The following is a 23,325-nucleotide window of genomic DNA, read 5'->3' as shown; positions in this document are numbered from 1 at the left end:
TTGGTCCTCCATCAACAAAACCGTTTAAATTTTGTAGAATACAAGGACATTTAGGTCTTCAATTATGATTTCTTTTCAAAAAAATAAAAATAAAAATATAGTGAGTTAACCCAATTTTTATAAAAATGATCGAAATGGTCTTATATTTAACAATATTTTAACGATTTTGTTGACGGATGATCAAAAGTGGGCATGCTACAAAAATACTACTAAGACAAAAAATGGATGTTCTGAAAAAGAATGACTACAATGAGATTGCCACCTATAAATCTAGGACCAAAAATGGAATTAACCCTTATAAAATTGAAAGAAACAATCAAAATTAGAGTTGAAGTAAACTCAATTTTATAAACTGAGCTAATTTCCTAAATCATATTTTAATTTCATAAATCAAACTTTAATATCCCAAACCAAATTATGGTTTCAGATGCCAATTTTGGTTTCTGATTTGGTATCTGAAACCATAATTTGGTTTTGGAAACCATTTTTTTGTTTCAGAAATTAGTTTGATGAGAGGAAAGAAAGGAGAAAAGAAAATAAAGAATTCGAATCCCGTACGTAATGCAAATGATGTCGTAATTGTGTCGTTATTCTTTAGATATTTTTTGGTGTCTTCAAAGGCATTGCTCGACAATTGAAGCATGTGTTCTATCTCAACTCAAAATCTAAGCTGATAATTGGATTGTACGTTCATGTGTGTTTATATACTCAACACGCTCCCTCACCTGTGTAAAGACACATTTACAATTGAAACATGTGTTTCATCTCAACTAAAAATTTAAACTGATAGTTGGATTGCATATTTATGTTTATATGCTCAATAATGTCTAATGAAACCCACTAAATAGCTAAACATTAAAAGTTGACAATGAAATTTGATAAATTATATGACTGGATTTGTGGTTAGAAATAATTGATAAAATTAGTTGCTGAGTGATTGATATATGTAGACAGATATGAAATGATAAATTTTTATATGTTAACGCGTATCTTTTATCTTATATTTTGAAGAAAATGTTTTTTTTTTTAAAATATATTTTTTAGTTTTATAATTTTCTAATTAACAGTAATACTTTTTTTTTTGAATGCTAATTAACAGTAATACACTAATACGTAATTCTAAAATGATTAGCATGTGGAAAGTTTCCCTATAAAGCTAAACGATAAAGTTGCATATGATAATTGTTAAATTATATAAGGACATGGTCAGATTTTGGGTTGTGCAAGTTGTGCAACAGTATATGGTCTCAAATTTTAAAGGGCCTAATATATTTAATTTTTATCTAGCTAGTTAGGAAATTAAAAACAAAATCGAGCAAATAATTGTCCAATTATCCGTGCGATACACGTGTTATGCACGGATTATAACAACGTACGAATATTATATAGTGCAATTGATGAAATGGATTTGACCGATTATGTTTCTGATTTTATCTTCGCATGAATTTGAGCAAATAATTGCCCAATTACTCGCTCGATACACGCACGGGTGATGCACATATGAATTTTTTTTATTATATTTAGATAATAAAATTAAAGATGAAATTATAAACAATTCTAATATTAGTAGTAGAGATGTTATAAGAAGAAGAAGAAGATTAATAGTAAAGATATGTTCTTGGACATGACTGGCTCAGTAAGAACTTTCAGATTCTGCAAGCATTTTTGTCAAAATTGGTTTGTATACATGAAACCCCATTTTTATTCGGTTTATGTAAGATTATATTTAAATCTAAAAGTTTGATCAAGAATGTTGCCTTTTGTGTGTGTGTGTTTAGTTGTTGTTTAGATCTTGCTTTCCTGTTCTGAAACTGATCTATGATTTTCTCATTAATTTGCTTATCCAATCGGACATATTCCCTAATAGTAAGTTCCCATCTCGTTAAGGAATCTATGGGAAGAGTTGTTCTAAAAAAGGTAATGCTTAGGAATTGTTTTAAGAAAGTTTGGAGCATGGAGATGACAGAAACTGGGATGGTTTGTGTTTTCAGAACAATTGGAGAAAATTTGTTGAAGATAACTCTATCACAAATGGAGATTGCTTGGTTTTCTCCTATGGTGGTTATAGCCTGTTTGATTTTGTCTTATTTGACCAATTTGGATGTGAAAAGATAGTAGTGAGAGATGCACAACCTCAAGTAAATAAAGTGGTGAAAGAAGAAGAAGACGATATTGTTGTTAATGGGATGAAGAAGCTATTCATTTCAGTGCACACTAGTTAATGTTTTTTTTTTTTTTTTTTTTTTTTTTTTTTTTTTTTTTTTTTTGTCCTTTCAAATAATTTGTCACCCATAACCAATTGAGCTATTCACCGTTACGTAAAAATTAACTGAGCTATCCATGCTGACCTAGTTAATGTTTGTTGATGTAGCCTAAATATGCTTGTCCTTTAATGTTATGATGACATAGTGCTAGGTATAATAGTTGAATTCAAACTATTTTGGTTGCTGATACTATACATTTACTTGATGCTTTGCAACTCCCCAGAATGAGTTGTCTTTTGTCATTTTAAGCGGAAAATACTATGTGTACTCTTATATTTTATTCCAAATTTTTATTTGCACACAAAATCTTGATGTAGACACTTGTATTGAGATCCACATGGAAAAAGTAACTTATCAGAGCCTGCCATATCAGAGAGTAAAAATTGAGAGTAAGATTTGGAAGTACACAGAGGCGGAGCTACAGTGGGGGCAACTGCCCCCTTCCCACCCCCACCCCCACCCCACCCTATATATATATATATATATATATATATATATATATATATAGAGAGAGAGAGAGAGAGAGAGAGAGAGAGAGAGAATTAAGTTCCTGTGCGGTTGTACGATGATTAATGTGCGTGAGTTTTGTACTTAATTAAGGTGCGTGAGTTTTGTGCTTAATGTGCGTTAGATTGGTGCTCTTAATGTGAGTAGTTGTTGAAACTTAAGGTGCATGAGTTTTGTGCTTAATGTGCGTGAGTTTTGTGCTTAATGTGTGTGAGTTTTGTGCTTAATGTGCGTCAGATTTGTGTCCTTAAGGTGTTTTGTTTGTGTGCTTAATGTGAGTGTGTTGTGTACTTAAAGTGTGACAGTTTAATGCTTAAGGTGCGTTCCTTCGCACAACCACATGGGAACCTCTCATATATATATATATATATATATATATATATATATATATATATATATATATATATATATATATATATATCATTCTTTTATATTATTAATGAGATGTGTAATTAATAATTTATTTTCTATTCTAATTATGTTATCAAATTAATTATGGTTCATATTTTGTTATGAATATTTTTATAAAGTTTTGATATGTTTTATTTTTAGCTCATATCCAATAATATTTATGCCTATACTTTAATTTGTAAGTGTTTTATTTTTTATTTTTTCAAACTATTTCTTTTGTTATAATGTTCCACCCCCACTAAAAAAAAATTCTGACTCCATCCTTACGAATACATGTAGTAAAACTCTATTTAAGCACCATTACACAAAAGTAATGGATTGTTGACCACCTTCTTCTATGGGAAACTTGATTTGAAATTGTATTTTTTAATGCCCTTTTATGCTTTAAGTCTTTAACTAGTATTTTCACCCGTACGTTGTACATAATGAACTTGTTATAATATTTTAAGAATATTTGGATCGATATATAATTATATAAATTATAACAACGAATATTATATAGTGTAAATGATGAAATGCATGAGTTGGATCGATTAATTATGTTTTCTGATATTATCATTGCTTGAATTCGAGCAAATAATTGTCCAATTACTCGTGCGATACACGTGATGCATGTACGATGCACAGATGAAATTTTATATTATATACTTAGATAATAAAATTAAAGATGAAATTATAAACAATTCTAATATTTGAAAGTGTACAATTATTTAATTGCATAGGATATTTAACCCACAATTCTCATATATCCTCTAAAATAATATATTTTTATAAACATATCCTCCAAATTAAAATAATACATTTTTATTATTTTTCATTGCCCATAGGCTATCAAAATACCATTTCTTAAAATAGGAGTTCTCACCGAATTCTATAATATCACCATAGATCATATATCTCTCAGAACAAAGATTTTCAAAATATAAATCCTTTTCAATATAGTAATATGTTTCTCAACACATGATCTTCCAAAACTATAAATTCTTCAAATATTTAATTTCTCCAAATAGGTACAAGATTTATCAAAAGCAGGTAATCTTTAGAAAATATACAATTTCTGTAAATAGATTTTTTTTTTTTTTCAAAAACAATACTGTCTCGTGTAAATAGACCAGAGTCCTAACAACTTGAAAGTTTCCCTAAATAGCTAAACTTTAAAAGTTGACAATGAAATCTGATAAATTATATGACTGGATTTGTGGTTAGAAATAATTGATAAAATTAGTTGAGTGATTGATATATGTAGACAGATATGAAATGATAAATTTTTATATGTTAACGTCTATCTTTTATCTTATATTTTGAAGAAAATGTTTTTTTTTTTTAAATATATTTTTTTAGTTTTATAATTTTCTAATTAACAGTAATACGTAATTCTAAAATTATTAGCATGTGGAAAGATTACCTATAAAGCTAAACGTTAAAGTTGCAGATGATAATTGTTAAATTATATAGGTGTGGTTAAAATTATTTGAGTAAATTAATTGATATATGTAAAAAAGGATATATACAAACAATATACTTATTTACTGCGATTCATACCATGCATGCATACACACTTAAAAACTAAGAAGGGTGTATTCAATCATGACTTTTGTAGACTTTTAAAATGATTGATTTTAATAAACTTTGATTGACTTTCATAAAATTTAATCAACTTTTTATTTTAAAAAGCCTACAAAAGTCATTGAAATTCTAAATTGAATACATTCTTACAAACTTTCAATGATTTTGATTCTTATCATTTATAATTTACTTACAAAACATGTTATAATATATTATAAAATTATTCGTATTATATATAGTTTTTCACCCACATCAACATTCTCAATATTATTATTTTTATCCATAGTATGATGAGACTTATATGCTAATTACTTATATATTATTAAAAAAAAACTATTTCATTATAAATTCATAACAATATTGAACACTAAAATTTAAAGTAAAAGAATTGACCAAATAAAATATTTAAAAATATAATTACAAGTTGCATAAAAAAATAATATTAATATATATATATATATATATATATATATATATATATATATATATATATATATATATATATACTTGATATATTGCTAGGCATCAAGCAAAGAACTATTATTTGCAATAATAGCAATTTGAGACTGCGAACAACAGATGTTACTGTTTGTAGCCACGAATTATTGTTGCGAATAGTAGTGTGCTATTTGTAATAACCTATTGTTAAAAAAATATATATCACAAATATAAACATAAAAATAATAAAAAAATAAAAAATAAACAAGTAATAATGAAGTAAAAATAATATAATTTCGAATTTTTAGAGGAAGATTGTAAAGTTTAGGAGAGAGAGAAAATTGGTAGAGTTTAGGTATGAAAAAATTATAGGATAATGAAGAATTTTTTTTTATTGAATTTAGATAGGTTTATAAAGTTTAAATAGGGAGAAAAGATAGAGTTTAAATAGATTGGGAAAACATTAAAAAGTTGGTAGAATTTTTGTTTTTTTGAAATCTTGGGGTTGATGGTTGGATTTCAACTATTTATATTTGTGAAGGAAAAGTCTACAAAAGTCCTAAAATTAAAAAGTCTACAAAAGTTCATAACTTTTTGAATAGCGCAGGACTTTTAAAGACTCTTTAAAAGTTTTAATTGAATACCACCCGACTTTTAAAACTTTTAAAGACTCTTTAAAAATCTTGATTGAATACCGCCTGACTTTTAAAGACTCTCTAAAAGTTTGAATTGAATACCTCTAAACTTTTAAAGTTCTTAAAAATCTTTAAAACTCAATGAAAGTCATGATTGAATACACCAGGCACATTTTGAAGAATATGCTTACCTAATCACAACTACAAATTCATTTTAAAAAGTTAATAAAAGACTTCTGTTGTGCACATCTCTTGTGCTAAATTTACTAGTAAAAAAATTATAGAAATCTATTTAACTACCCTTCTGGGCTGAGCATCACCATCAGTACAGTGTAATTTTCTTGATTTTTTTTTTTTTTTATGAGTTAGAAGTGCAATCGTTATATCCTACACCACGGCGCACATAGCACTGTGCGCCGCGCGGCTCCCAAAACGACGTCGTTTTGGGGTAGTGTTGGGAGGCGCGGTAGGAAGTTGCTGAGATTATGTGTATTTGTTCACAACGTTATGTGTATTTGTTCACAACGTTATGTGTATTGATTCATACAGTTATATGTATTTTTTATACAATTATGTACATTCTTTTTATACAATTATGTACATCCGAATCAGAAAATTTGTGTGTATTATGTTAAGAGTTGATGTGTATTATGTTAAAAGTTTATGTTTATTATGTATTATGTTAGATTATGTGTATTATCTTTTAAAAAGAGTATGTATATTTTGTTATATAATTATGTACATTCATGTATAACATTATGTGTATTCTAGTATAACATTATGTACATTCTTGAACAGCGGGTTTTTTTTTTTAAGAAAAAACTACTGCCATTCACTGGGGCGAGAAATTTAAAAAAAAAAATAATAATTAAAACGACGTCGTTTTGCATCTAGGCGCATAGTGCAACGTGCGCGGTGGTGTAGGATATAAATTGCCTTAGAAGTGAGAGATAATATTTTACAGGAGAAATAATTTTTTTAGGGCCTAAGAGGATAAAGAAAAGGAAAAAAGTTTCCCCTTCTCTGCGCGTTGAGCGCATAAATCTGAAGTTTTTTTGCCTGACATCTTACTGTTTTGTTTTTTTTTTTTTTTTGTTTTTTTGTTTATTTGTTTTTTTTGCTCATCTCTTTTCTAGTTGACGATGCTTCAAAAACCACAAAAAAAAAAAAAAAAAAATCAATACTATTGGAGATGCTAGCTAGTCAGGCAGGAACCAATAGATCATAGCAATCTTCAATTCTCAGTTGATACATGTGTGACAGTGTGAGGGAAAATTTAATGCACAAATCAATCAGCTATTCCAGCACGTAAAAAAAAAAACGATGTACACAAAATAGTACTACACTACTACACTAAAAAAAAAAAAAAGAGAAACAAAAAGTTCACCTTATCCTGCATATAAATATCAAGGCTGCTAGCTTCAATTCTCAGCTTCCATCACTCTCTTGGTGTAGTATAAAAAGTCTAGTTTGGAGCTTCAATTCGTTGCTTAGCTTCTTTAATTTGTTAGTTTAAAGGTTTGAAAATACACAAATTAAAAATGGTGTTATTACTAGTTTTACTATTTCTTCTGCCTTTCACTCTTATTTTCATTTATTATTACAATTTTCCTGCTACTTCCCAGCCACCTGGTCCTCCGGGGCTTCCAATCATTGGGAACTTGCATCAATTTCAGAGTGCAGAGCTTCATGTCTTCCTGTGGAAACTTTCCAAAAAGTATGGTTCCCTGATGCGCATGAAACTTGGTTATCGGGAAGCTGTTGTAATTTCTTCAGCAACAATGGCTAAGGAGGCCTTGAAAACACAAGACTTGGCGTTTTCTAGCAGGCCATCATTCATAGGCCAGCAAAGATTGTCCTATAGTGGCCTGGACATTGCGTGTTCACCCTACAATGATTACTGGAGAGAAATGAAAAAGATTTCTGTTCTTCATCTCTTTAGCCTAAGGAGAGTGAAGCAATTCCAGCCAATCCGTGAAGACGAAGTTTCTCAAATGATCAATCGCATTTCGAAACTTGCTATCTCGTACCAACAAGTAAATCTAAGCGAGATAATGATGTCTCTAACTAGTAACATAATTTGTCGGTCGGCTTTTGGGTTAAGGTACGATGAGGAAGGGCAGGAAAAGAGGAGGTTCCACAAACTTCTGAATGAAGCTCAGGCAATGCTCGTGGGAGGGTCGTTACTTGCTGATTTTTTCCCATTGTTTGGCTGGATTGATAAGCTCACTGGAAAGCTGGCAAGACTCGAGAGAGCTTTCAAAGGGCTAGATTCCTTTTATCAAGAACTCATTGATAAGCATCTACATCCAAATAGGCCAAATTCAATGAATGGTGATATAATTGATATTTTACTGGGTTTGATGGAAGAGAATTCATCTTTGGTCAATCTCACTTGGGATCACATTAAAGCTGTGTTAATGGTAATTAAATTCAAAGTTTTCCTTCCTTGATCTACATATTTTATTAAATTAGGTTTTGCATTTTATTTTATTTTATTTTTATTTCAAATTTATCATTAATTAGGTTCTTTATTATGCATAATATTCAGAACGTTTTCGTTGGTGGGACGGACACGAGTGCAGTTGTTATAATCTGGGCTATGACAGCTCTAATGAAAGATCCGAGAGTGATGAATAAAGTCCAAAAAGAAATCAGAGAGTTGATAGGGGAGAAAGCCGGCAAAGTATATGAAGACGACATTAAACAACTACCATATTTCAGGGCAGTCATAAAAGAAACTTTGAGATTGTACACACCGATCCCACTCTTGGTTACAAGAGAAATCATTTCCAAATGCACGATTGATGAGTACGAAATCAAGCCAAAAATGATTGTCGTTATAAACGCTTGGGCCATTGCTAGGGACCCCGAGTATTGGAAAGCTCCAGAAGAGTTCTATCCAGAGAGATTTCTTGATTGCAACATCGATTACAAAGGACAAAACTTTGAACTCATTCCATTTGGAGCAGGTCGGAGAATGTGTCCCGGAATGGCACTAGGGCTTGTAGTAGCAGAGCTTGCACTTGCTAATCTTCTTTATGCATTTGATTGGGAACTACCTTCTTGGATGAAGAAAGAAGACATTGACACTGAATCATTGCCTGGACTTGCTATGCATAAGAAGAACCATCTGTGTCTTTTTGCTAAAAGTGCTCAGGTGTAGATCAACTATGGGATCTGCAAATAATCAAATATGAAGTTACTATGCATAAGTTTGTTGTTAATAAGCTTTCACGTTCATTATGCATTTTATAGATGTACTGTGTGTTTAATATTTCACTTGTGCTTCAATTCGGTCCATTTGTAATCAAACAATATGTACAATATGTTTTGCTCTTCTAGCTTTGCCAAAAAAAAAAGGTTTAGTTTGTGTTCAATTTCAAGGTAACATTGGGATTAATTAATGATATAATAGCCAAAACTGAGAGCACCTCCACCAATTTTTCATTTTTTTGAGCTTAGGTATAGGAGAGATCGAGGTGAAAGGAGGGAAAATGAAAATTTATTAGAGCAACCTCAACAATAATTTTTTTTTTTTTTTCTTTTTTTGACTTTTGTAGGGACAAGGTATGAAAGAGAGGGAAGAGAGAAGAGAAAAAAAAAAAAAACAAGAAAAAGAAATTCTGACAAAAAAAGAGTGCCTATCACGCACCTGCAAAGCCTTTTAAATTTTTATTATCATTTGATTGGTCTCACAAAAAATGTTAATATGGGTTCCAGCAGGCTTTTACCAAAAGGTTTGGAAAATCGTTGGAGATGATATTACAAACATGGTGGATGAGTTCTTTGAGAAGGGATGCATGAAAGCTAAGAAAGCTGGAACCTTACTAGCATTGATCCAGAAATTAAAAAATCCAATAAGGTCAATCAGTTCCGGCCAATCAACTTATGCAATGTCAACTACAAGATTATAACGAGAGGTCATCACAAACAGACTTAAGGGGTTTTTGAATGTACGTGGTGGGGACCGAGCAGAGCACCTTCGTGCTAGGACGTCAAATCATTGATAATATTGCAATCTACCAAGAGATTCTTCACTTAAATCGAACCAAACAAGGTAACACAAGAACTATGGTGTTGAAAATTGAGTTGGAAAAAGCATATTGTGTGGCAGCTGTGAATGATAATGAAGCTCCCGATAGGGACTGGGATAGACTGTGGAAATTGAAGCAAGATTCCAAACAGATGACCAACGTGGAGCGCAATACATGTTCCAACATAATCAATAATGTTTTTTTTTTTTTTTTTTTTTTTTCCAAACAACAAAAACTAGTCTTATAATACCTGATAAAGAAATAAAGTCTCATGTTCTAACCAATATAAATAAAAGTTGTAATAGCCTACATCAAAAAGTCTTCAATCCATATCTTCTTCATCTTGACACTTTTAGCCTTGAAAATTCTAGCTTCTACCTCATTTTTCATCAAATATTCAAATGTGTTACACATATCTACCTTCTTTATCAAATCCATGATCAATAGTCATTACTTGCTCATAAATGTAATTTTCATTGATGCAATTATATATGTAAAGACTGAAGGGCTTTTGCAAGCTCATACCACCAAGTTTATCAGTCACATGGTCAATTGCTAAGTTATTTGCTTTTCTTTTACGACAAGATTTTTGTGAAAAACCAATAGTTGATGAAGATGTTTTTCTTCTAGCCTCCTCAATGTAATTGATGAATATCTTCCAAACTCAATATCTACAAATGCCTTTGAGATAAATTATATAAGTTTAGTTAAACTTATTTGATATAATTAGTTGAGTAAATTAATTGATATATGTAAAAAGGGTATACAACGATATACTTATTTACTGCTATTCATACCATTGCATAAACACTTAAAAAGGCACATTTTGAAGAATATGCTTACCTAATCACAACTACAATCGACCCCTATCGTTTTGTACAGATGCACTTATGGCTGAAACATTAGCTTGCAAAGAGGTCCTATCTTGACTCAGGGACCGAGATTTGTTAGCAGTTGCCCTTTACACGGATTGCACGAATTTACACCCATATCTCTCCGCTACCAGCATCAGACCAAGATCCCACATTGGGATTATTACCACTGATTGTTTGGCAATCAGATCTATGTTTACTACTTGCTCATTTATTTTAGTCTCTAGACAGTTTATTCAATAGCTCATACTTTAGCTGGACGTTGTCCCTCTTGACTTTATTTTGGCTCTCTTTCATTAATATATGCTCAGCTGATTATTCTTTCAAAAAAAAATCACAACTACAAATTCATTTTAAAAAGTTAACAAAAGACTTCCGTCTTGTGCTAAAATTACTAGTAAAAAAATTATAGAAATCTATTTAACTACGCTTCTAGGCTTTTAACCAGCTAGCCTGGAACCTATAGATCAATCTTCTCAGTTGATACACGTGTGAGGGAAAATTCAATGCACAAATCAATCAGCTATTCCAGCATGTAAAGAAAAACAAAATGATATACACTAAATTGTCATTTTACATTTTTTTTTCTCATGCACCTTCCTAGTACTACACTACTACACTTAAAAAAAAAAAAAGTTCACTTTTATCTTGCATATAAATATCAAGGGAGTGTTTGGTAAATAGTTCTTAACCGATTGGATTAGTGAGTTTGACTAGTTGATAACCTTAGCTGATTATTATTAAAAAAAATGTTTGATAAATTAGCTGTTTGCTAATAGTTGATTACATGCAAAATGACTTTATCAAAAAGCTAATCGAAAAAGCAGTTTTGAACATTTTTTTTTTAATTCTGGCATTTTGAAAGAATAAACTGTTACAAAAAGCTAATTAATCAAACACTCATATTGATTATTTAACTAAGTTAAACAACTAGTGATCAAATAAGCTAAAATTGTTTTATAAACTATATTACCAAACAGGGTCCAAGCTAAGGTTGCTAGTTTCAATTCTCAGCTTCCACATCACTCTCTTGGTGTACTATAAAAAGTCTAGCTAGTTTGGAGCTTCAATTCGTCGCTTAGCTTCTTTGTTAGTTTAAGCCTTTAAGGGCTAGAAAATACACAAAAATGGTGTTATTATTACTACTCTTTCTTCACCCTTATTTTCATTTATTATTACATTTCTCCTGCTACTTCCCGGCCACCTGGTCCTCCGGGGCTTTCAATCTCATAGTGCAGAGCTTCATGTCTTCCTGTGGAAACTTTTCAAAAAGTATGGTTCCCTGATGCGCATGAAACTTGGTTAAAGGGATGTTATTGTGATTTCTTCAGCAACAATGGCTAAGGAAGGGATGCTATTGTGATTTCTTCAGCAACAATGGCTAAGGAGGCCTTGAAAACACACTTCTATATAGATTTCTCATTTTTCATTAGAGCCAAACCCGAAATACTTCAAAAAAATATTCAAAGAAAACAAATTGGTTACTTGGTTGATTGTTAATGAGATTTGGGACGGAAGGATTCGAACCTCCGAATGGCGGAACCAAAACCCGTTGCCTTACCACTTGGCGACGTCCCATTGGCGTTTTCTAGCAGGCCATCATTCATAGGCCAGCAAAGGTTGTTCTAAAGTGGCCTGGATATTGCGTTTTCACTCTACAATGATTACTGGAGAGAGATAAAAAAAGTAAATCTCCGTTCTTTCATCTCTTTAGCCTCAGGAGAGTGAAGCAGTTCCAGCCAATCCGTGAAGATGAAGTCTCTAAAATGATCAATTGCATTTCGAAACTTGCCTTCTAGTACCAAGAAATAAATTTAAGCGAGATAGCGATGTCTCTAACCAGCAATATAATTTGTCGGTCGGCTTTTGGATTAAGGTAAGACAAGGAAAGGCAGGAAAAGAGGAGGTTCCACAAACTTCTGAATGAAGCTCTGGCAATGCTCGTGGGAGGGTCGTTACTTGCTGATTTTTTTCTCATCGTTTGGCTGGATTGATAAGCTCATTGGAAAGGTGGCAAGACTCCAGAGAGTTTTTCAGGGGGGCTGGATTCATTTTATCAAGAGCTCATTGATAAGCATCTACATCCGAATAGGCCAAAATCAATGGATGGTGATAATGACATTTTACTAGGTTTGATGGAGTAGAATTCATCTTTGGTCAATCTCACTTGAGATTACGTAAAGGAGTGATCACGTAAAAGCCGTCTTAATGGTAATTAAATTCAAAATTTTCATATTCAAAGGAAGGAAAATTTTGAATTTAATTACCATTAAGACGGCTTTTACATGATCTCAAGTGAGATTGATCAAAGATGAATTCTACTCCATCAAACCTAGTAAAATGTCATTATCACCATCCATTGATTTTGGCCTATTCGGATGTAGATGCTTATCAATGAGCTCTTGATAACAGGAATCCAGCCCCTTGAAAGCTCTCCCAAGTCTTGCCACCTTTGCAATGAATTTATCAATAATCCAGCCAAATGATGCGAAAAAATCAGCAAGTAACGACCCTCGCACGAACACTGCCTGAGCTTCATTCAAAAGTTTGTGGAACCTCCTCTTTTTCTGCCCTTCCTCGTTGCACATTAACCCAAAAGTGGACCGACAAATAATGTTGCTGGTTAGAGACATCGCTATCTCGCTTAAATTTATTTGTTGGTACTAGAAGGAAAGTTCCGAAATGCGATTGATCATTTCAGAGACTTCATCTTCCGGATTGACTGGAACTGCTTCAATCTCTTGAGGCTAATTAAAGAGATGAATAACAGAGATCTTTTTTTTTTTTTTTTTTTTTTTTAATCTCTCTCCGGTAATCATTGTGGGGTAAAAACAATGTTGAAAAAAGCTCTAGACGTTCTTTAGGCGCCTAGGGACCGCCTAAGGTGCCTAGAGCGCCTAGGCGGGAGCCTAGGAAACCGACCGCCTAGCGCCTAGGCGCGATTTTTGCAACAGTAGGTAAAAACGCAATGTCCAGACCATTGTAGGACAACCTTTGCTGGCCTATGAATGGTGGCCTACTAGAAAACGCCAAGTCGTGTGTTTTCAAGGCCTCCTTAAGCATTTATGTTAAAGAAATCACAGTAGATTCCCAGTAACCAAGTTTTATGCGCATGCGGGAACCATACTTTCATAAGAACATATGGTATATATAACCCATATATATTCATAGGTTATACACCACTTTTATGTTAAAGAAATCACAATAGATTCCCAGTAACCAAGTTTTATGCGCATGAGGGAACCATACTTTCATAAGAACATATGGTATATATAACCCATATATATTCATAGGTTATACACCAGTCAATAAAATAACTTCAACACATATAATTTTTGTAGTCATCCAGATAGATACATATTCACATATATATAGGTTTGGAAATCACGAATCAACACAAAAATAACCACATTTTAAAAACAGTTTAAAGACATAAATCAGATAAATAGCAAATTTGATAGGGCAAAGTAATTTGAACGGATATAAAAACTTACCTCACAGCTAAGCCCAAAGCCAAACATATAATCTAGGCTCAACTCCTAACTAGCCACGCACTTCAACGATCGGAGAACCTGTGAATCAATGCAGGCTTTGTTCATTACCAATACTATTATTATCAGTAATAGTATTAATCCATATCATCATCAATTCAATAATCACGTACCCATCATAATTTCTTAATCATCATCAATCTTAATCATCTTTAATCATTAATCCAACATTATCCTCCCATAATCATCACTAACCTTGAACACTCTCCAATCATTAATAACAAATTCACCATTTACTAATCAACATTCATTTATCCCCATCATCATTAAATCATGATTAACTATAATCATATTCAATCATTACCATCATTCTTTAAGTCATGATTAATGACCTTTAATCCATCATTACTACATGATTAGTTCAATAATCATCATTAATCCATAATTATCATAATCAATTCCACCATTATCATCCATATTTCATCATAAGGAAAAAAAAAAAAAAAAAAACTTCCGGACCACCAGAAACAAAGTCAGGCACTTCGTCTCCGAGCACTCGGAGACGAAGAGTCTCTCTTCATCTCGGGGCCGAGGATGGTCATTGGTGGATGGACGAACAAGGAAATGTGATCTCCATCATCTCAACTAATTCAAATATAAATAAGCAAGTAAAAAGCAATTAAACCATCGGGATGAATAATAAGAATCCGTGCGAATCATCTCTAACCAAACTCCACAAATAAAACATCACTAGTAATTCAACCAAACAAAGGAGTGAGCAGAAATGCAGAGTATTTCATAATTCAGCACATAAAACACCAATTATAAATGAAATCCACAGAATTCAATTCAGATCAGATGATCAGATCACAAACTAAATTGTTCCTGTACATATAGATGAATACATAGTGAGAGATAAGAGTTTTACCTCGGAAAGGGAAGGGTAGATTTTAGTATCGACGGCTGTTGAAGGACAAGCACGTGGCAGCAGCTCAAGGAAACATACTTGGTAAATAAATATATAAAACATATATTGTATTATAACTTTGATATTTAATTACAAGATAATGTAAGAAGAAGACAATGGACAATACAGTAAATATAATAAATTAATAAATTTGAAGGTAATGAATCTTTGAATTATAGAAAATAAAGATAATATAAATAATGAAATTATATCTCTTTTTATATTTTTTTATAATGAATAATATAATTTTTTTAAAATAAAGGCATTATAGACATCTAATTCTAAATTAATTAAATGCATATGTATTATTTTTTGTTGTAGCTACTAATTTATTTATTTTAATAAGAGTAATAAATTGGCGTACATACTTTTCATCAACAATAATGAAATCATTGATTTTTTTTTTTAATTTACATTCGTTGTTGTGAAAATTGTTTTGAGAGTTTGTCAATGACAATTGTTACAATTACTGTCAATAGAGGATGATAATAAATAATTCAAAATATATAGTTACAATAGATATTGTTATAATGATATAATAAAAATTAACTTACAAATTCCTTTTGAAGTTTTCATGATTTTAGTAATTTAGTTGCATAATCCTTTATCTTATCATTTAGTTATGGTTCATACTTGTTTTGAATGTTTTACGATATTTGTTAGTGTTTTGGAACTAGTATAGGTCAAGTATAAGATCAAGGAAAGTTCTAAGGCGAATTACCGAGTTCGAAGTATTAGGACTCTATATATATGAGTCTGTTTAGAACTTCTTATCCCTGTCACACTGTGACTCTCTACTTCTTATCATTCTCACACTGTGACTCTCTATTCTATATATTCACATCATCTGATCTCATTGTAATTAAGTTTAGTAAATACAATACAATCAGTTCTCATCTGGTATCAGTTAGCTAGGGTTTTTTTTGTCTCTAAAAAAAATAATAAAAAAAAAACCTTGGTCAGTGTTGTTCGTCGACCGTCGTAGAGGTAGTACCGCCGTAGGGCATTGGAGTCAAATTCTGGAGCAGCTGCATCATCAGCAAAGAACCGACGCTTTCTTGGGAATTTCAAATTGGTGAACATATTTGTTGTTTCTAAATTGTAGTGTTCACGTGCTGTGCAAATCAAAAGCAAAAAGCTTAGTCAAATATTGAATTGCACAGTCGTCCCTTATGTCGCAACACCTCAACCAGCGTCGTGGTAGTCGTGGACTTCATGAACCGTGTCAAATTTGTAAAGGTTTTGGTCACACGGGAGCCAATTGTTTTTGGCGATATGATGATCCGTGTCAAATTTGTAAACGTTTTGGTCACACGGGAGCCAATTGTTTTTGGCGCTATGATGATCCGTGTCAAATTTGTAAACATTTCGGTCACACGGGAGTCAATTGTTTTCGGCGTTATTTAGGGGCTCCGGGTTCTCAGACTAATTTGGTGTTTCATAATGGTTTAGGTCCTAAAACCTCGTCAAATTCTCATACTTGGGTTCCGGACACTGGAGCCACAAATCATGCAACTCCAAACATAGCTGCCCTTTCTACATCGGAGAAGTACACTGGTAATGACACTTTACGTGTCGGTGACGGTATGGGTTTATCTATTAGTCATGTTGGCCATGCCTCTTTTAATACCCCTTCTAGATCATTTACATTGTCTGATATACTTCACGTTCCACGTTTGTCTAATTCTTTATTATCTGTTCAAAAGTTTGCATCTGATAATAGAGTCTTTTTTGAGTTTCACCCCTCTTTTTTGTTGTGAAGGATATCAATACTAAGGAAATACTTCTACAGGGCAATAGTTCGGGGGGACTATACACACTTTCATTACCTAGTTCGTCTCCGTCAGCGTTTCTTTCCGCTAGTGCCTCGACTTCCACTTGGCACAATCGTCTAGGTCATCATCATAACCGTATTCTTAGCCATATACTTCGATCTTGTTTAGTTAGTGGGTCTCGTGATAATATTCGTTGCAATAACTCTTTATGCAATGCGTGTCAACTAGGCAAATCTGCCCGTTTTCCCCTCCCTCGTGTTGTTTCCTCTAGTTCTCAAGTACTAGATCTTATTTACACAGACATTTGGGGTCCTGCGCCCACTTTATCTACTTCTGGCTTCCGTTACTTTGTGATCTTTGTGGATGACTATTCCCGTTATACATGGTTCTTCCCTATGAAATTAATGTCTGATCTCTATGTCATCTTTGATAAATTTCGTACTCTTGTTGAACGGTCTTTTAATTGCAAAATAAAGGCCATTCAGTCTGATTTAGGTGCTGAGTACAAAAAGTTACATTCTTCGTTTGTTCAATTAGGAATTCAACATAGACAATCCTGTGCCTATACACATGAACAGAATGGTCGTGTTGAACGAAAACATCGTCACATTGTTGAAACTGGTCTGGCTCTTCTAGCTCATGCCTCTGTTCCTTTGAAATTTTGGGATTTTGCCTTTGAGACTGCTGTCTATTTAATTAACAGAATGCCATCTTCTGTATTAAATAACTCCAATCCTCATCTCCTGTTACATAAATCCCATCCTTCCTATCTTTTTCTTCGTGTCTTTGGGTGTTTATGCTACCCTGATCTTCGACCATATAATCGTCATAAGATGTCATACAGGTCTTCTCCATGTGTCTTCCTAGGTTATCCCGAGTCATTTAGGGGGTACAGATGCATGGACTTACATACTAATAAGATTTACACATGCAGGCATGTCAGATTTGATGAAGAAGTTTTTCCCTTTGCTACTAAAACTTCTATGCAGGATCTATCTACTCCGTTTTCTGGACCTTGGGCGGAATCTGTTCTCAGTCACAGCACGCCTATTCCTGCCGTGTCTAATGATGAGCCGCCAGAACCGCCGCTACCTGCTTCATTCGAACCAGCCGTGGATCCCGGACAGGCTGCCTCGTCGGGTGATCCTGTGGAGCCTGTTGCTCGCCGGCGAGGCCGTCCACGTGGCGGTCCATCAGGCCCAATGTCCGTACTCACTCTATGGCCACTCGCAGCAACGCAGATGCTCCTCTTTTTGCTCTAGCAGCTCAGGTGCATCCCACGGAACCCACATGTCACTCTCAAGCTGTCAAATATCCTGAGTGGCGTGAAGCCATGGACCAAGAATTCAATGCTCTCTTGCATAACCACACATGGTCTCTAGTTCCACCCACTGCAGGTATGAATATTATTGGCTGTAAATGGGTGTTTCGTACGAAGAGAAAGGCTGATGGTGCTATTGAAAGGCATAAAGCCAGGCTGGTTGCGAAAGGTTTTAATCAGGTTCCAGGTCAGGACTTCTTCGACACTTTTAGTCCAGTGGTAAAGCCTACTACCGTAAGACTCCTTTTATCTCTAGCTTTATCATCTGGGTGGTCTATCAAACAGCTAGATGTCCATAATGCTTTTCTGAATGGTAATCTGGCTGAAACAGTTTATATGAAGTAACCCCCTGGTTATATTGATGCTAACTTCCCGAATCATATTTGTTTGTTAAAAAGATCTCTGTATGGGTTAAAACAAGCTCCCAGAGCTTGGTTTAATCGACTACATACGTTCTTACTATCGGTTGGCTTTCAAGCATCCAAGACAGATGTCTCTCTGTTCTATTACTCTAAAGACTCTGCTTTGGTTTATCTATTGGTGTACGCGGATGACATTCTTGTAATGGGAAGTGATCAAGGTATTATGTCTCAGCTCTTGTCCAAACTGTCTGCTACATTCAAAATCAGAGATCTTGGTGAACCAATTTTTTTTTTTCTGGGTATTGAAACAGTTAAGAGTGACAATGGGATTATTTTATCTCAACAACGGTATATGAATGATATTTTAAAACGGGCTGGAATGTCTAAATGCAAACCCCTTTCTACACCTATCTCTGTCTCGAAAACTGTCCCCTTCAATTCAGATCTATATGATGATCCCACACAGTACATGAGTCTAGCTGGAGCACTGCAATATCTCACTGTCACACGACCTGACCTATCCTTTGCAGTTAATCAGTTATGCCAGCATATGCATGCCCCCACCATATCACACTGGGAGCAGCTCAAACGGGTACTCAGGTATGTTAAGGGAACAGTTGATCATGGTTTACGCATACGACAGTGCTCATCTAGAAACATTCATGCTTTCTCTGATTCTGATTGGGCTGGTTGTCCTGACGATCGAAAATCCACGAGTGGTTTTGCTGTTTTCTTGGGGAGTAATCTTATATCATGGGTTTGCAAGAAACAGAGAACTGTTGCCAGGTCATCCACTGAGGCTGAATACAAAGCTCTTGCAGTTGTTTGTGCTGAGGTTCTATGGATTATGTCATTACTACGTGAGATACAGATTCCGGGTATTTCCATTCCAAAATTATGGTGTGATAATCTAGGAGCTACATATATGAGTGCCAATCCAATCTTTCATGCGCGCACCAAGCATGTGGAGATTGATTATCATTTTGTTCGGGATCGAGTAGCTTCGGGCGATATCCAAGTCAACTTCATCTCCACAAAAGATCAACTTGCTGATATCTTCACCAAAGCTCTGCCTGGACCTAGATTTTCATCCTTAAGGGACAAGCTACAGGTTACTAGTATACACTGTGCTTGAGGGGGAGTATTAGGACTATATATATATGAGTCTGTTTAGAACTTCTTATCCCTGTCACACTGTGACTCTCTACTTCTTATCATTCTCACACTGTGGCTCTCTATTCTATATATTCACATCATCTGATCTCATTGTAATTAAGTTTAGTAAATACAATACAATCAGTTCTCATCCGAAGTCAAAATGGATAAATTGAAGCCTAGAAGTTGAACGGCGTTGTGTGCAAAATAAAAGGGCGCCGAATTAAACTTCCAAAAGAAAGGCGCTAGTCCACCTTCCAACTTTAATCAAAAGGTTTGCTGCACTCCAAAATTAGAAAATATGCCACTTTCCAAATTGAAATTGAAGTTAGCAACATTCCAAATAAAATAAAAGGTGGCAAACTTCCAAAATAAAAGTTGGTATGTTCCAAAAAGAATTAAAGGCGGAGGAGAAAAGAAAGAAGACAAATTCTTATTTTGTTCGGTTTGATTCCGGCTATAAAATTTTACCTTGGTTCAACCCTAGAAGGATATGTAGCGTTTTGGAGACAAGAAATAAGAGAATTGAGAGCTACGAGTGATCTTGGGAAGCAAGAAGAAAACTAAAGAGATTTGGGAGAATCGCTTGGTTCAATTCTTGTACTCTTTTAGATTACTTGTAAACTCTTAATTATTATTAGAGAAAATTGTCAATGTCACTGACAAGATAATGGTGCTGGCACCCGACCCGGATCATAAGCAGCACCTGACCCGACACCATATTTAACCCGACATCGTGTGGAATTCCAATAGGCAGAACTCCAACGGGCAGAACACCAACGGGTGGAAACATTATGGCCATTCATTGCATTGAAGGGAGAGAATTAAAGCTGAGCGCCTCATTCATGATTCTTCATGCTATTGCCGTTAGCCTCAGCTCCCCAATTATGACTCTTCATGTTGTTACCGTTAGGACTTAGCATAAATAGAACTCCCCTCAGCTAGCAAGGGGGGAGGACACTGTACTTTCTATACTGAGACAAAGCAATACAACTATTGTCACTTTCTTATTCGTTACTTTATAATATATTTCCGGTAACATTATTACCGTCATTGGTGCTTTCGTTGAGAGCCTGAGTCCAATACTCAAGCAGGCTACGACACACACAACTCATTCCTCTTTCAACAGCAAGCTTGAAAGAATGGTGTCCCGCAGCTCCCACGGTTCCCGCAGCGTGAACAATGGCAATGCCTCAGGTGACCTCCGGGACCAACTCACCAACAATCACGGAGGGGACCTCCGAGAACAGCTCAACAACGGGAGGCCCGGGGACCTTCGAGACCAACTCAACAATGGAGGAAACCTTCGAGACCAACCCAACAATGGAGGGGACCTCCGAGACCAGCTCCACAATAGAGGGGCGAACCAAGTCGTGAACCTCCAGGCGACCATCCAGCAAGCGGTGGCGGCGGCACTAAACCAAGTGGCGGTGGGACTACAAGGCCAAGTGCCCCCCCCCCCCCCCCCCGCGGCCCCAGGAAATAAGGGTGGAGACCCAAAGAAGTGGACCGGCCAGACGACAACCAGGCCCTTCCCAATCTGCACCAGAACGATTGGGACAAAGGGCGCCCGTGCGGCAAAGATTAGGATCACGGGCCGAGGGATCCTCTACCAGAGGTCCTCGCCGACACGAAAATAGAGAAGCCGAGAGATCACCCACAGAGGAGGTGGGCGAGTCTCGGGAGCTGACCCCACGCCAACACGTTGATGAGTCGGCCTTACGTCGACACTTGGAGGAGCGACGCGTCGAAGAGCCGGCTCCGCGACGGCACTCGGCGGGGAAGTGACGCGTTGATGAGCGGGTTCCACACCGACACTTGGAGGAGCGGCAGCCGGCCCCGCGCTGGCACCCTGATGAGTCGGCCCTGGTCGAGAGGCTGCAGAGAAGAATCGAGGAGTTAGCAAGAAGGGTGGAGGCACGGGAGCAGTCACCGGAACCCGAGGTACGGATGACAGCACCATTCTCCCCAAGCATCATGGACATACCTTTGCCGAGGGACTTTAGGTTGCCCGCCATCAAGGAGTACACGGGGGTCACTGACCCACGCGTCCACATGACGAGGTACAAGGCTGCTATGGTAATGATCGGGGCAGGGGACGCCATCATGTGCCGAGCGTTCTTATCCACCCTGGATGGAGCGGCCCAAGACTGGTTCAACACCATCCCTGATGGGTCGATCCAAAACTTTGGGGAGTTGTCCAAGAGCTTCCTGACATACTTCTCCGGTAGCATACAGCGTAAGAAACCCTTCTCTCACCTCTGTGTAGTGAAGCAAGATAGAGGCGAGAGCCTCAAAGACTTCCTGATAAAATGGAAAAAGGAAGTCAATAATGTCTACGACTTAGACTCCAAGGAGGCGATCCCGATATTTATCCATGCCTTAAGATCAGGGTATTTCCACAAGCAGTTGAACGCCCACCACCCCCGCTCTTACGAATATCTAATAAGGACGGCTAGCCGCTATGCCGAAGCAGAGGACGTCGACAGGAAGAAGAAGGACGAAGAGGATGGAAGGAAAGGTGGGAAGCCTAGGAAAGCGCGTATGCCCAGCCAGGCACCACTCTCGAACCACCCGACCGCAGGGAAAGGCCGAGACCACGAACGACCTCGCCTGGTTCCCTTGCGTAATCTAACTCTTCTTACCCATCACGTCAGTGTCATTCTAAAGCAAGCTGAGGAGATGGGAATGGTAGAATTCCCCGAGGAGTGCATGAAGGTCTTCCCGAAGGCGGACCAAACAAAGTACTGCAGGTTCCATAGGCAAACCGGCCACGATACGGATGCGTGTCACGTTTTGAAGAGACAAATAGAAGAACTCATCCAGCAGGGCTACTTCCGACATTTCGTCAAGCGATCCAAGCAGCAGCAACAGCCGCAACACAATCCACCAAAAAATGTCTGGAGGAATGAGGATGGCACAGAGCCGTCCACCTCGAACGCCAAAAAAAAGAGAACACGACCAAATATCTGAGCAGAATGATAGCGAGAAATAAACCGAGGTGGCGCCCATACGACAAAAGAAGCACACCATACACTTTATCTATGATGGACCCGTAGGGGGCGACACGCCCGCGGAAAGAAAGAAGTGGAGCCGGCGGCTATACGTGGGAGAAGTGGTGAGTCTTCCTAGAGAAAAGAAACAGAGACAGGAGGCCATCACCTTCTCTGATGATGACCTCCCAGAGGGCCCGTTACCCCATCGTGACGCCCTGGTGATTAAGATGGACGTCAACGATGTCATGGTCCACCGCATCTTAATCGACACAGGAAGCTCAGTCAACGTGATGTATTACGATGCCTTCACCAAGTTAGGGATACCTAGGAACCAGCTCAAAGAAGTAAGTACCCCACTCTCTGACTTACGGGTGATTTAGTGGAGACAGAGGGGTCAGTGGTCTTACCAGTGGAGATAGGCACGAGCCCTAACATTCGCAAACTTGACGTAGAATTCATCGTGGTAAGACTCGCTTGTGCGCACAACATCATATTGGGGAGGCCGGCACTGGAGGACCTCAAGGCCAT

At 36.0% G+C, this 23,325-nt stretch overlaps 1 protein-coding gene and 1 long non-coding RNA gene across 2 annotated transcripts; one reads left to right on the top strand and one right to left on the bottom strand.

The window, feature by feature from the left end:
- The first annotated feature begins 7,265 nt into the window (after positions 1-7,265).
- LOC109190575 (cytochrome P450 83B1-like) lies at positions 7,266-9,136 on the top strand. Its single transcript, XM_019341085.1, has 2 exons — positions 7,266-8,244; positions 8,373-9,136. The coding sequence occupies exons 1-2, from the start codon at positions 7,363-7,365 to the stop codon at positions 8,985-8,987; spliced, it is 1,497 nt and encodes a 498-aa protein (XP_019196630.1). The 5' UTR covers positions 7,266-7,362; the 3' UTR covers positions 8,988-9,136.
- A 1,075-nt stretch (positions 9,137-10,211) lies between these two features.
- Positions 10,212-15,224, bottom strand: LOC109190578. The gene is made up of 3 exons (XR_002055743.1): positions 15,150-15,224; positions 14,225-14,302; positions 10,212-10,539 (listed from the first exon to the last, which is right to left on the bottom strand). It is a non-coding gene; the product is annotated as an uncharacterized LOC109190578 (long non-coding RNA).
- Between the last annotated feature and the right edge of the window lie 8,101 nt (positions 15,225-23,325).

The sequence above is a fragment of the Ipomoea nil genome, unplaced genomic scaffold (genome assembly GCF_001879475.1).
Source record: "Ipomoea nil cultivar Tokyo-kokei standard unplaced genomic scaffold, Asagao_1.1 scaffold1576, whole genome shotgun sequence".
Taxonomy (NCBI): Eukaryota; Viridiplantae; Streptophyta; class Magnoliopsida; order Solanales; family Convolvulaceae; genus Ipomoea; species Ipomoea nil.
Note: the sequence above shows the minus strand (reverse complement) of the source record. Positions and strands in the feature narration are given on the sequence as shown.

Excerpts from the sequence above, each read along its gene's own strand:
- LOC109190575 (XM_019341085.1), top strand. The coding sequence starts at position 7,363 with ATGGTGTTATTACTAGTTTTACTATTTCTTCTGCCTTTCACTCTTATT. Across the intron at positions 8,245-8,372 it reads ACATTAAAGCTGTGTTAATG|AACGTTTTCGTTGGTGGGAC; the intron begins GTAATTAAATTC and ends CATAATATTCAG.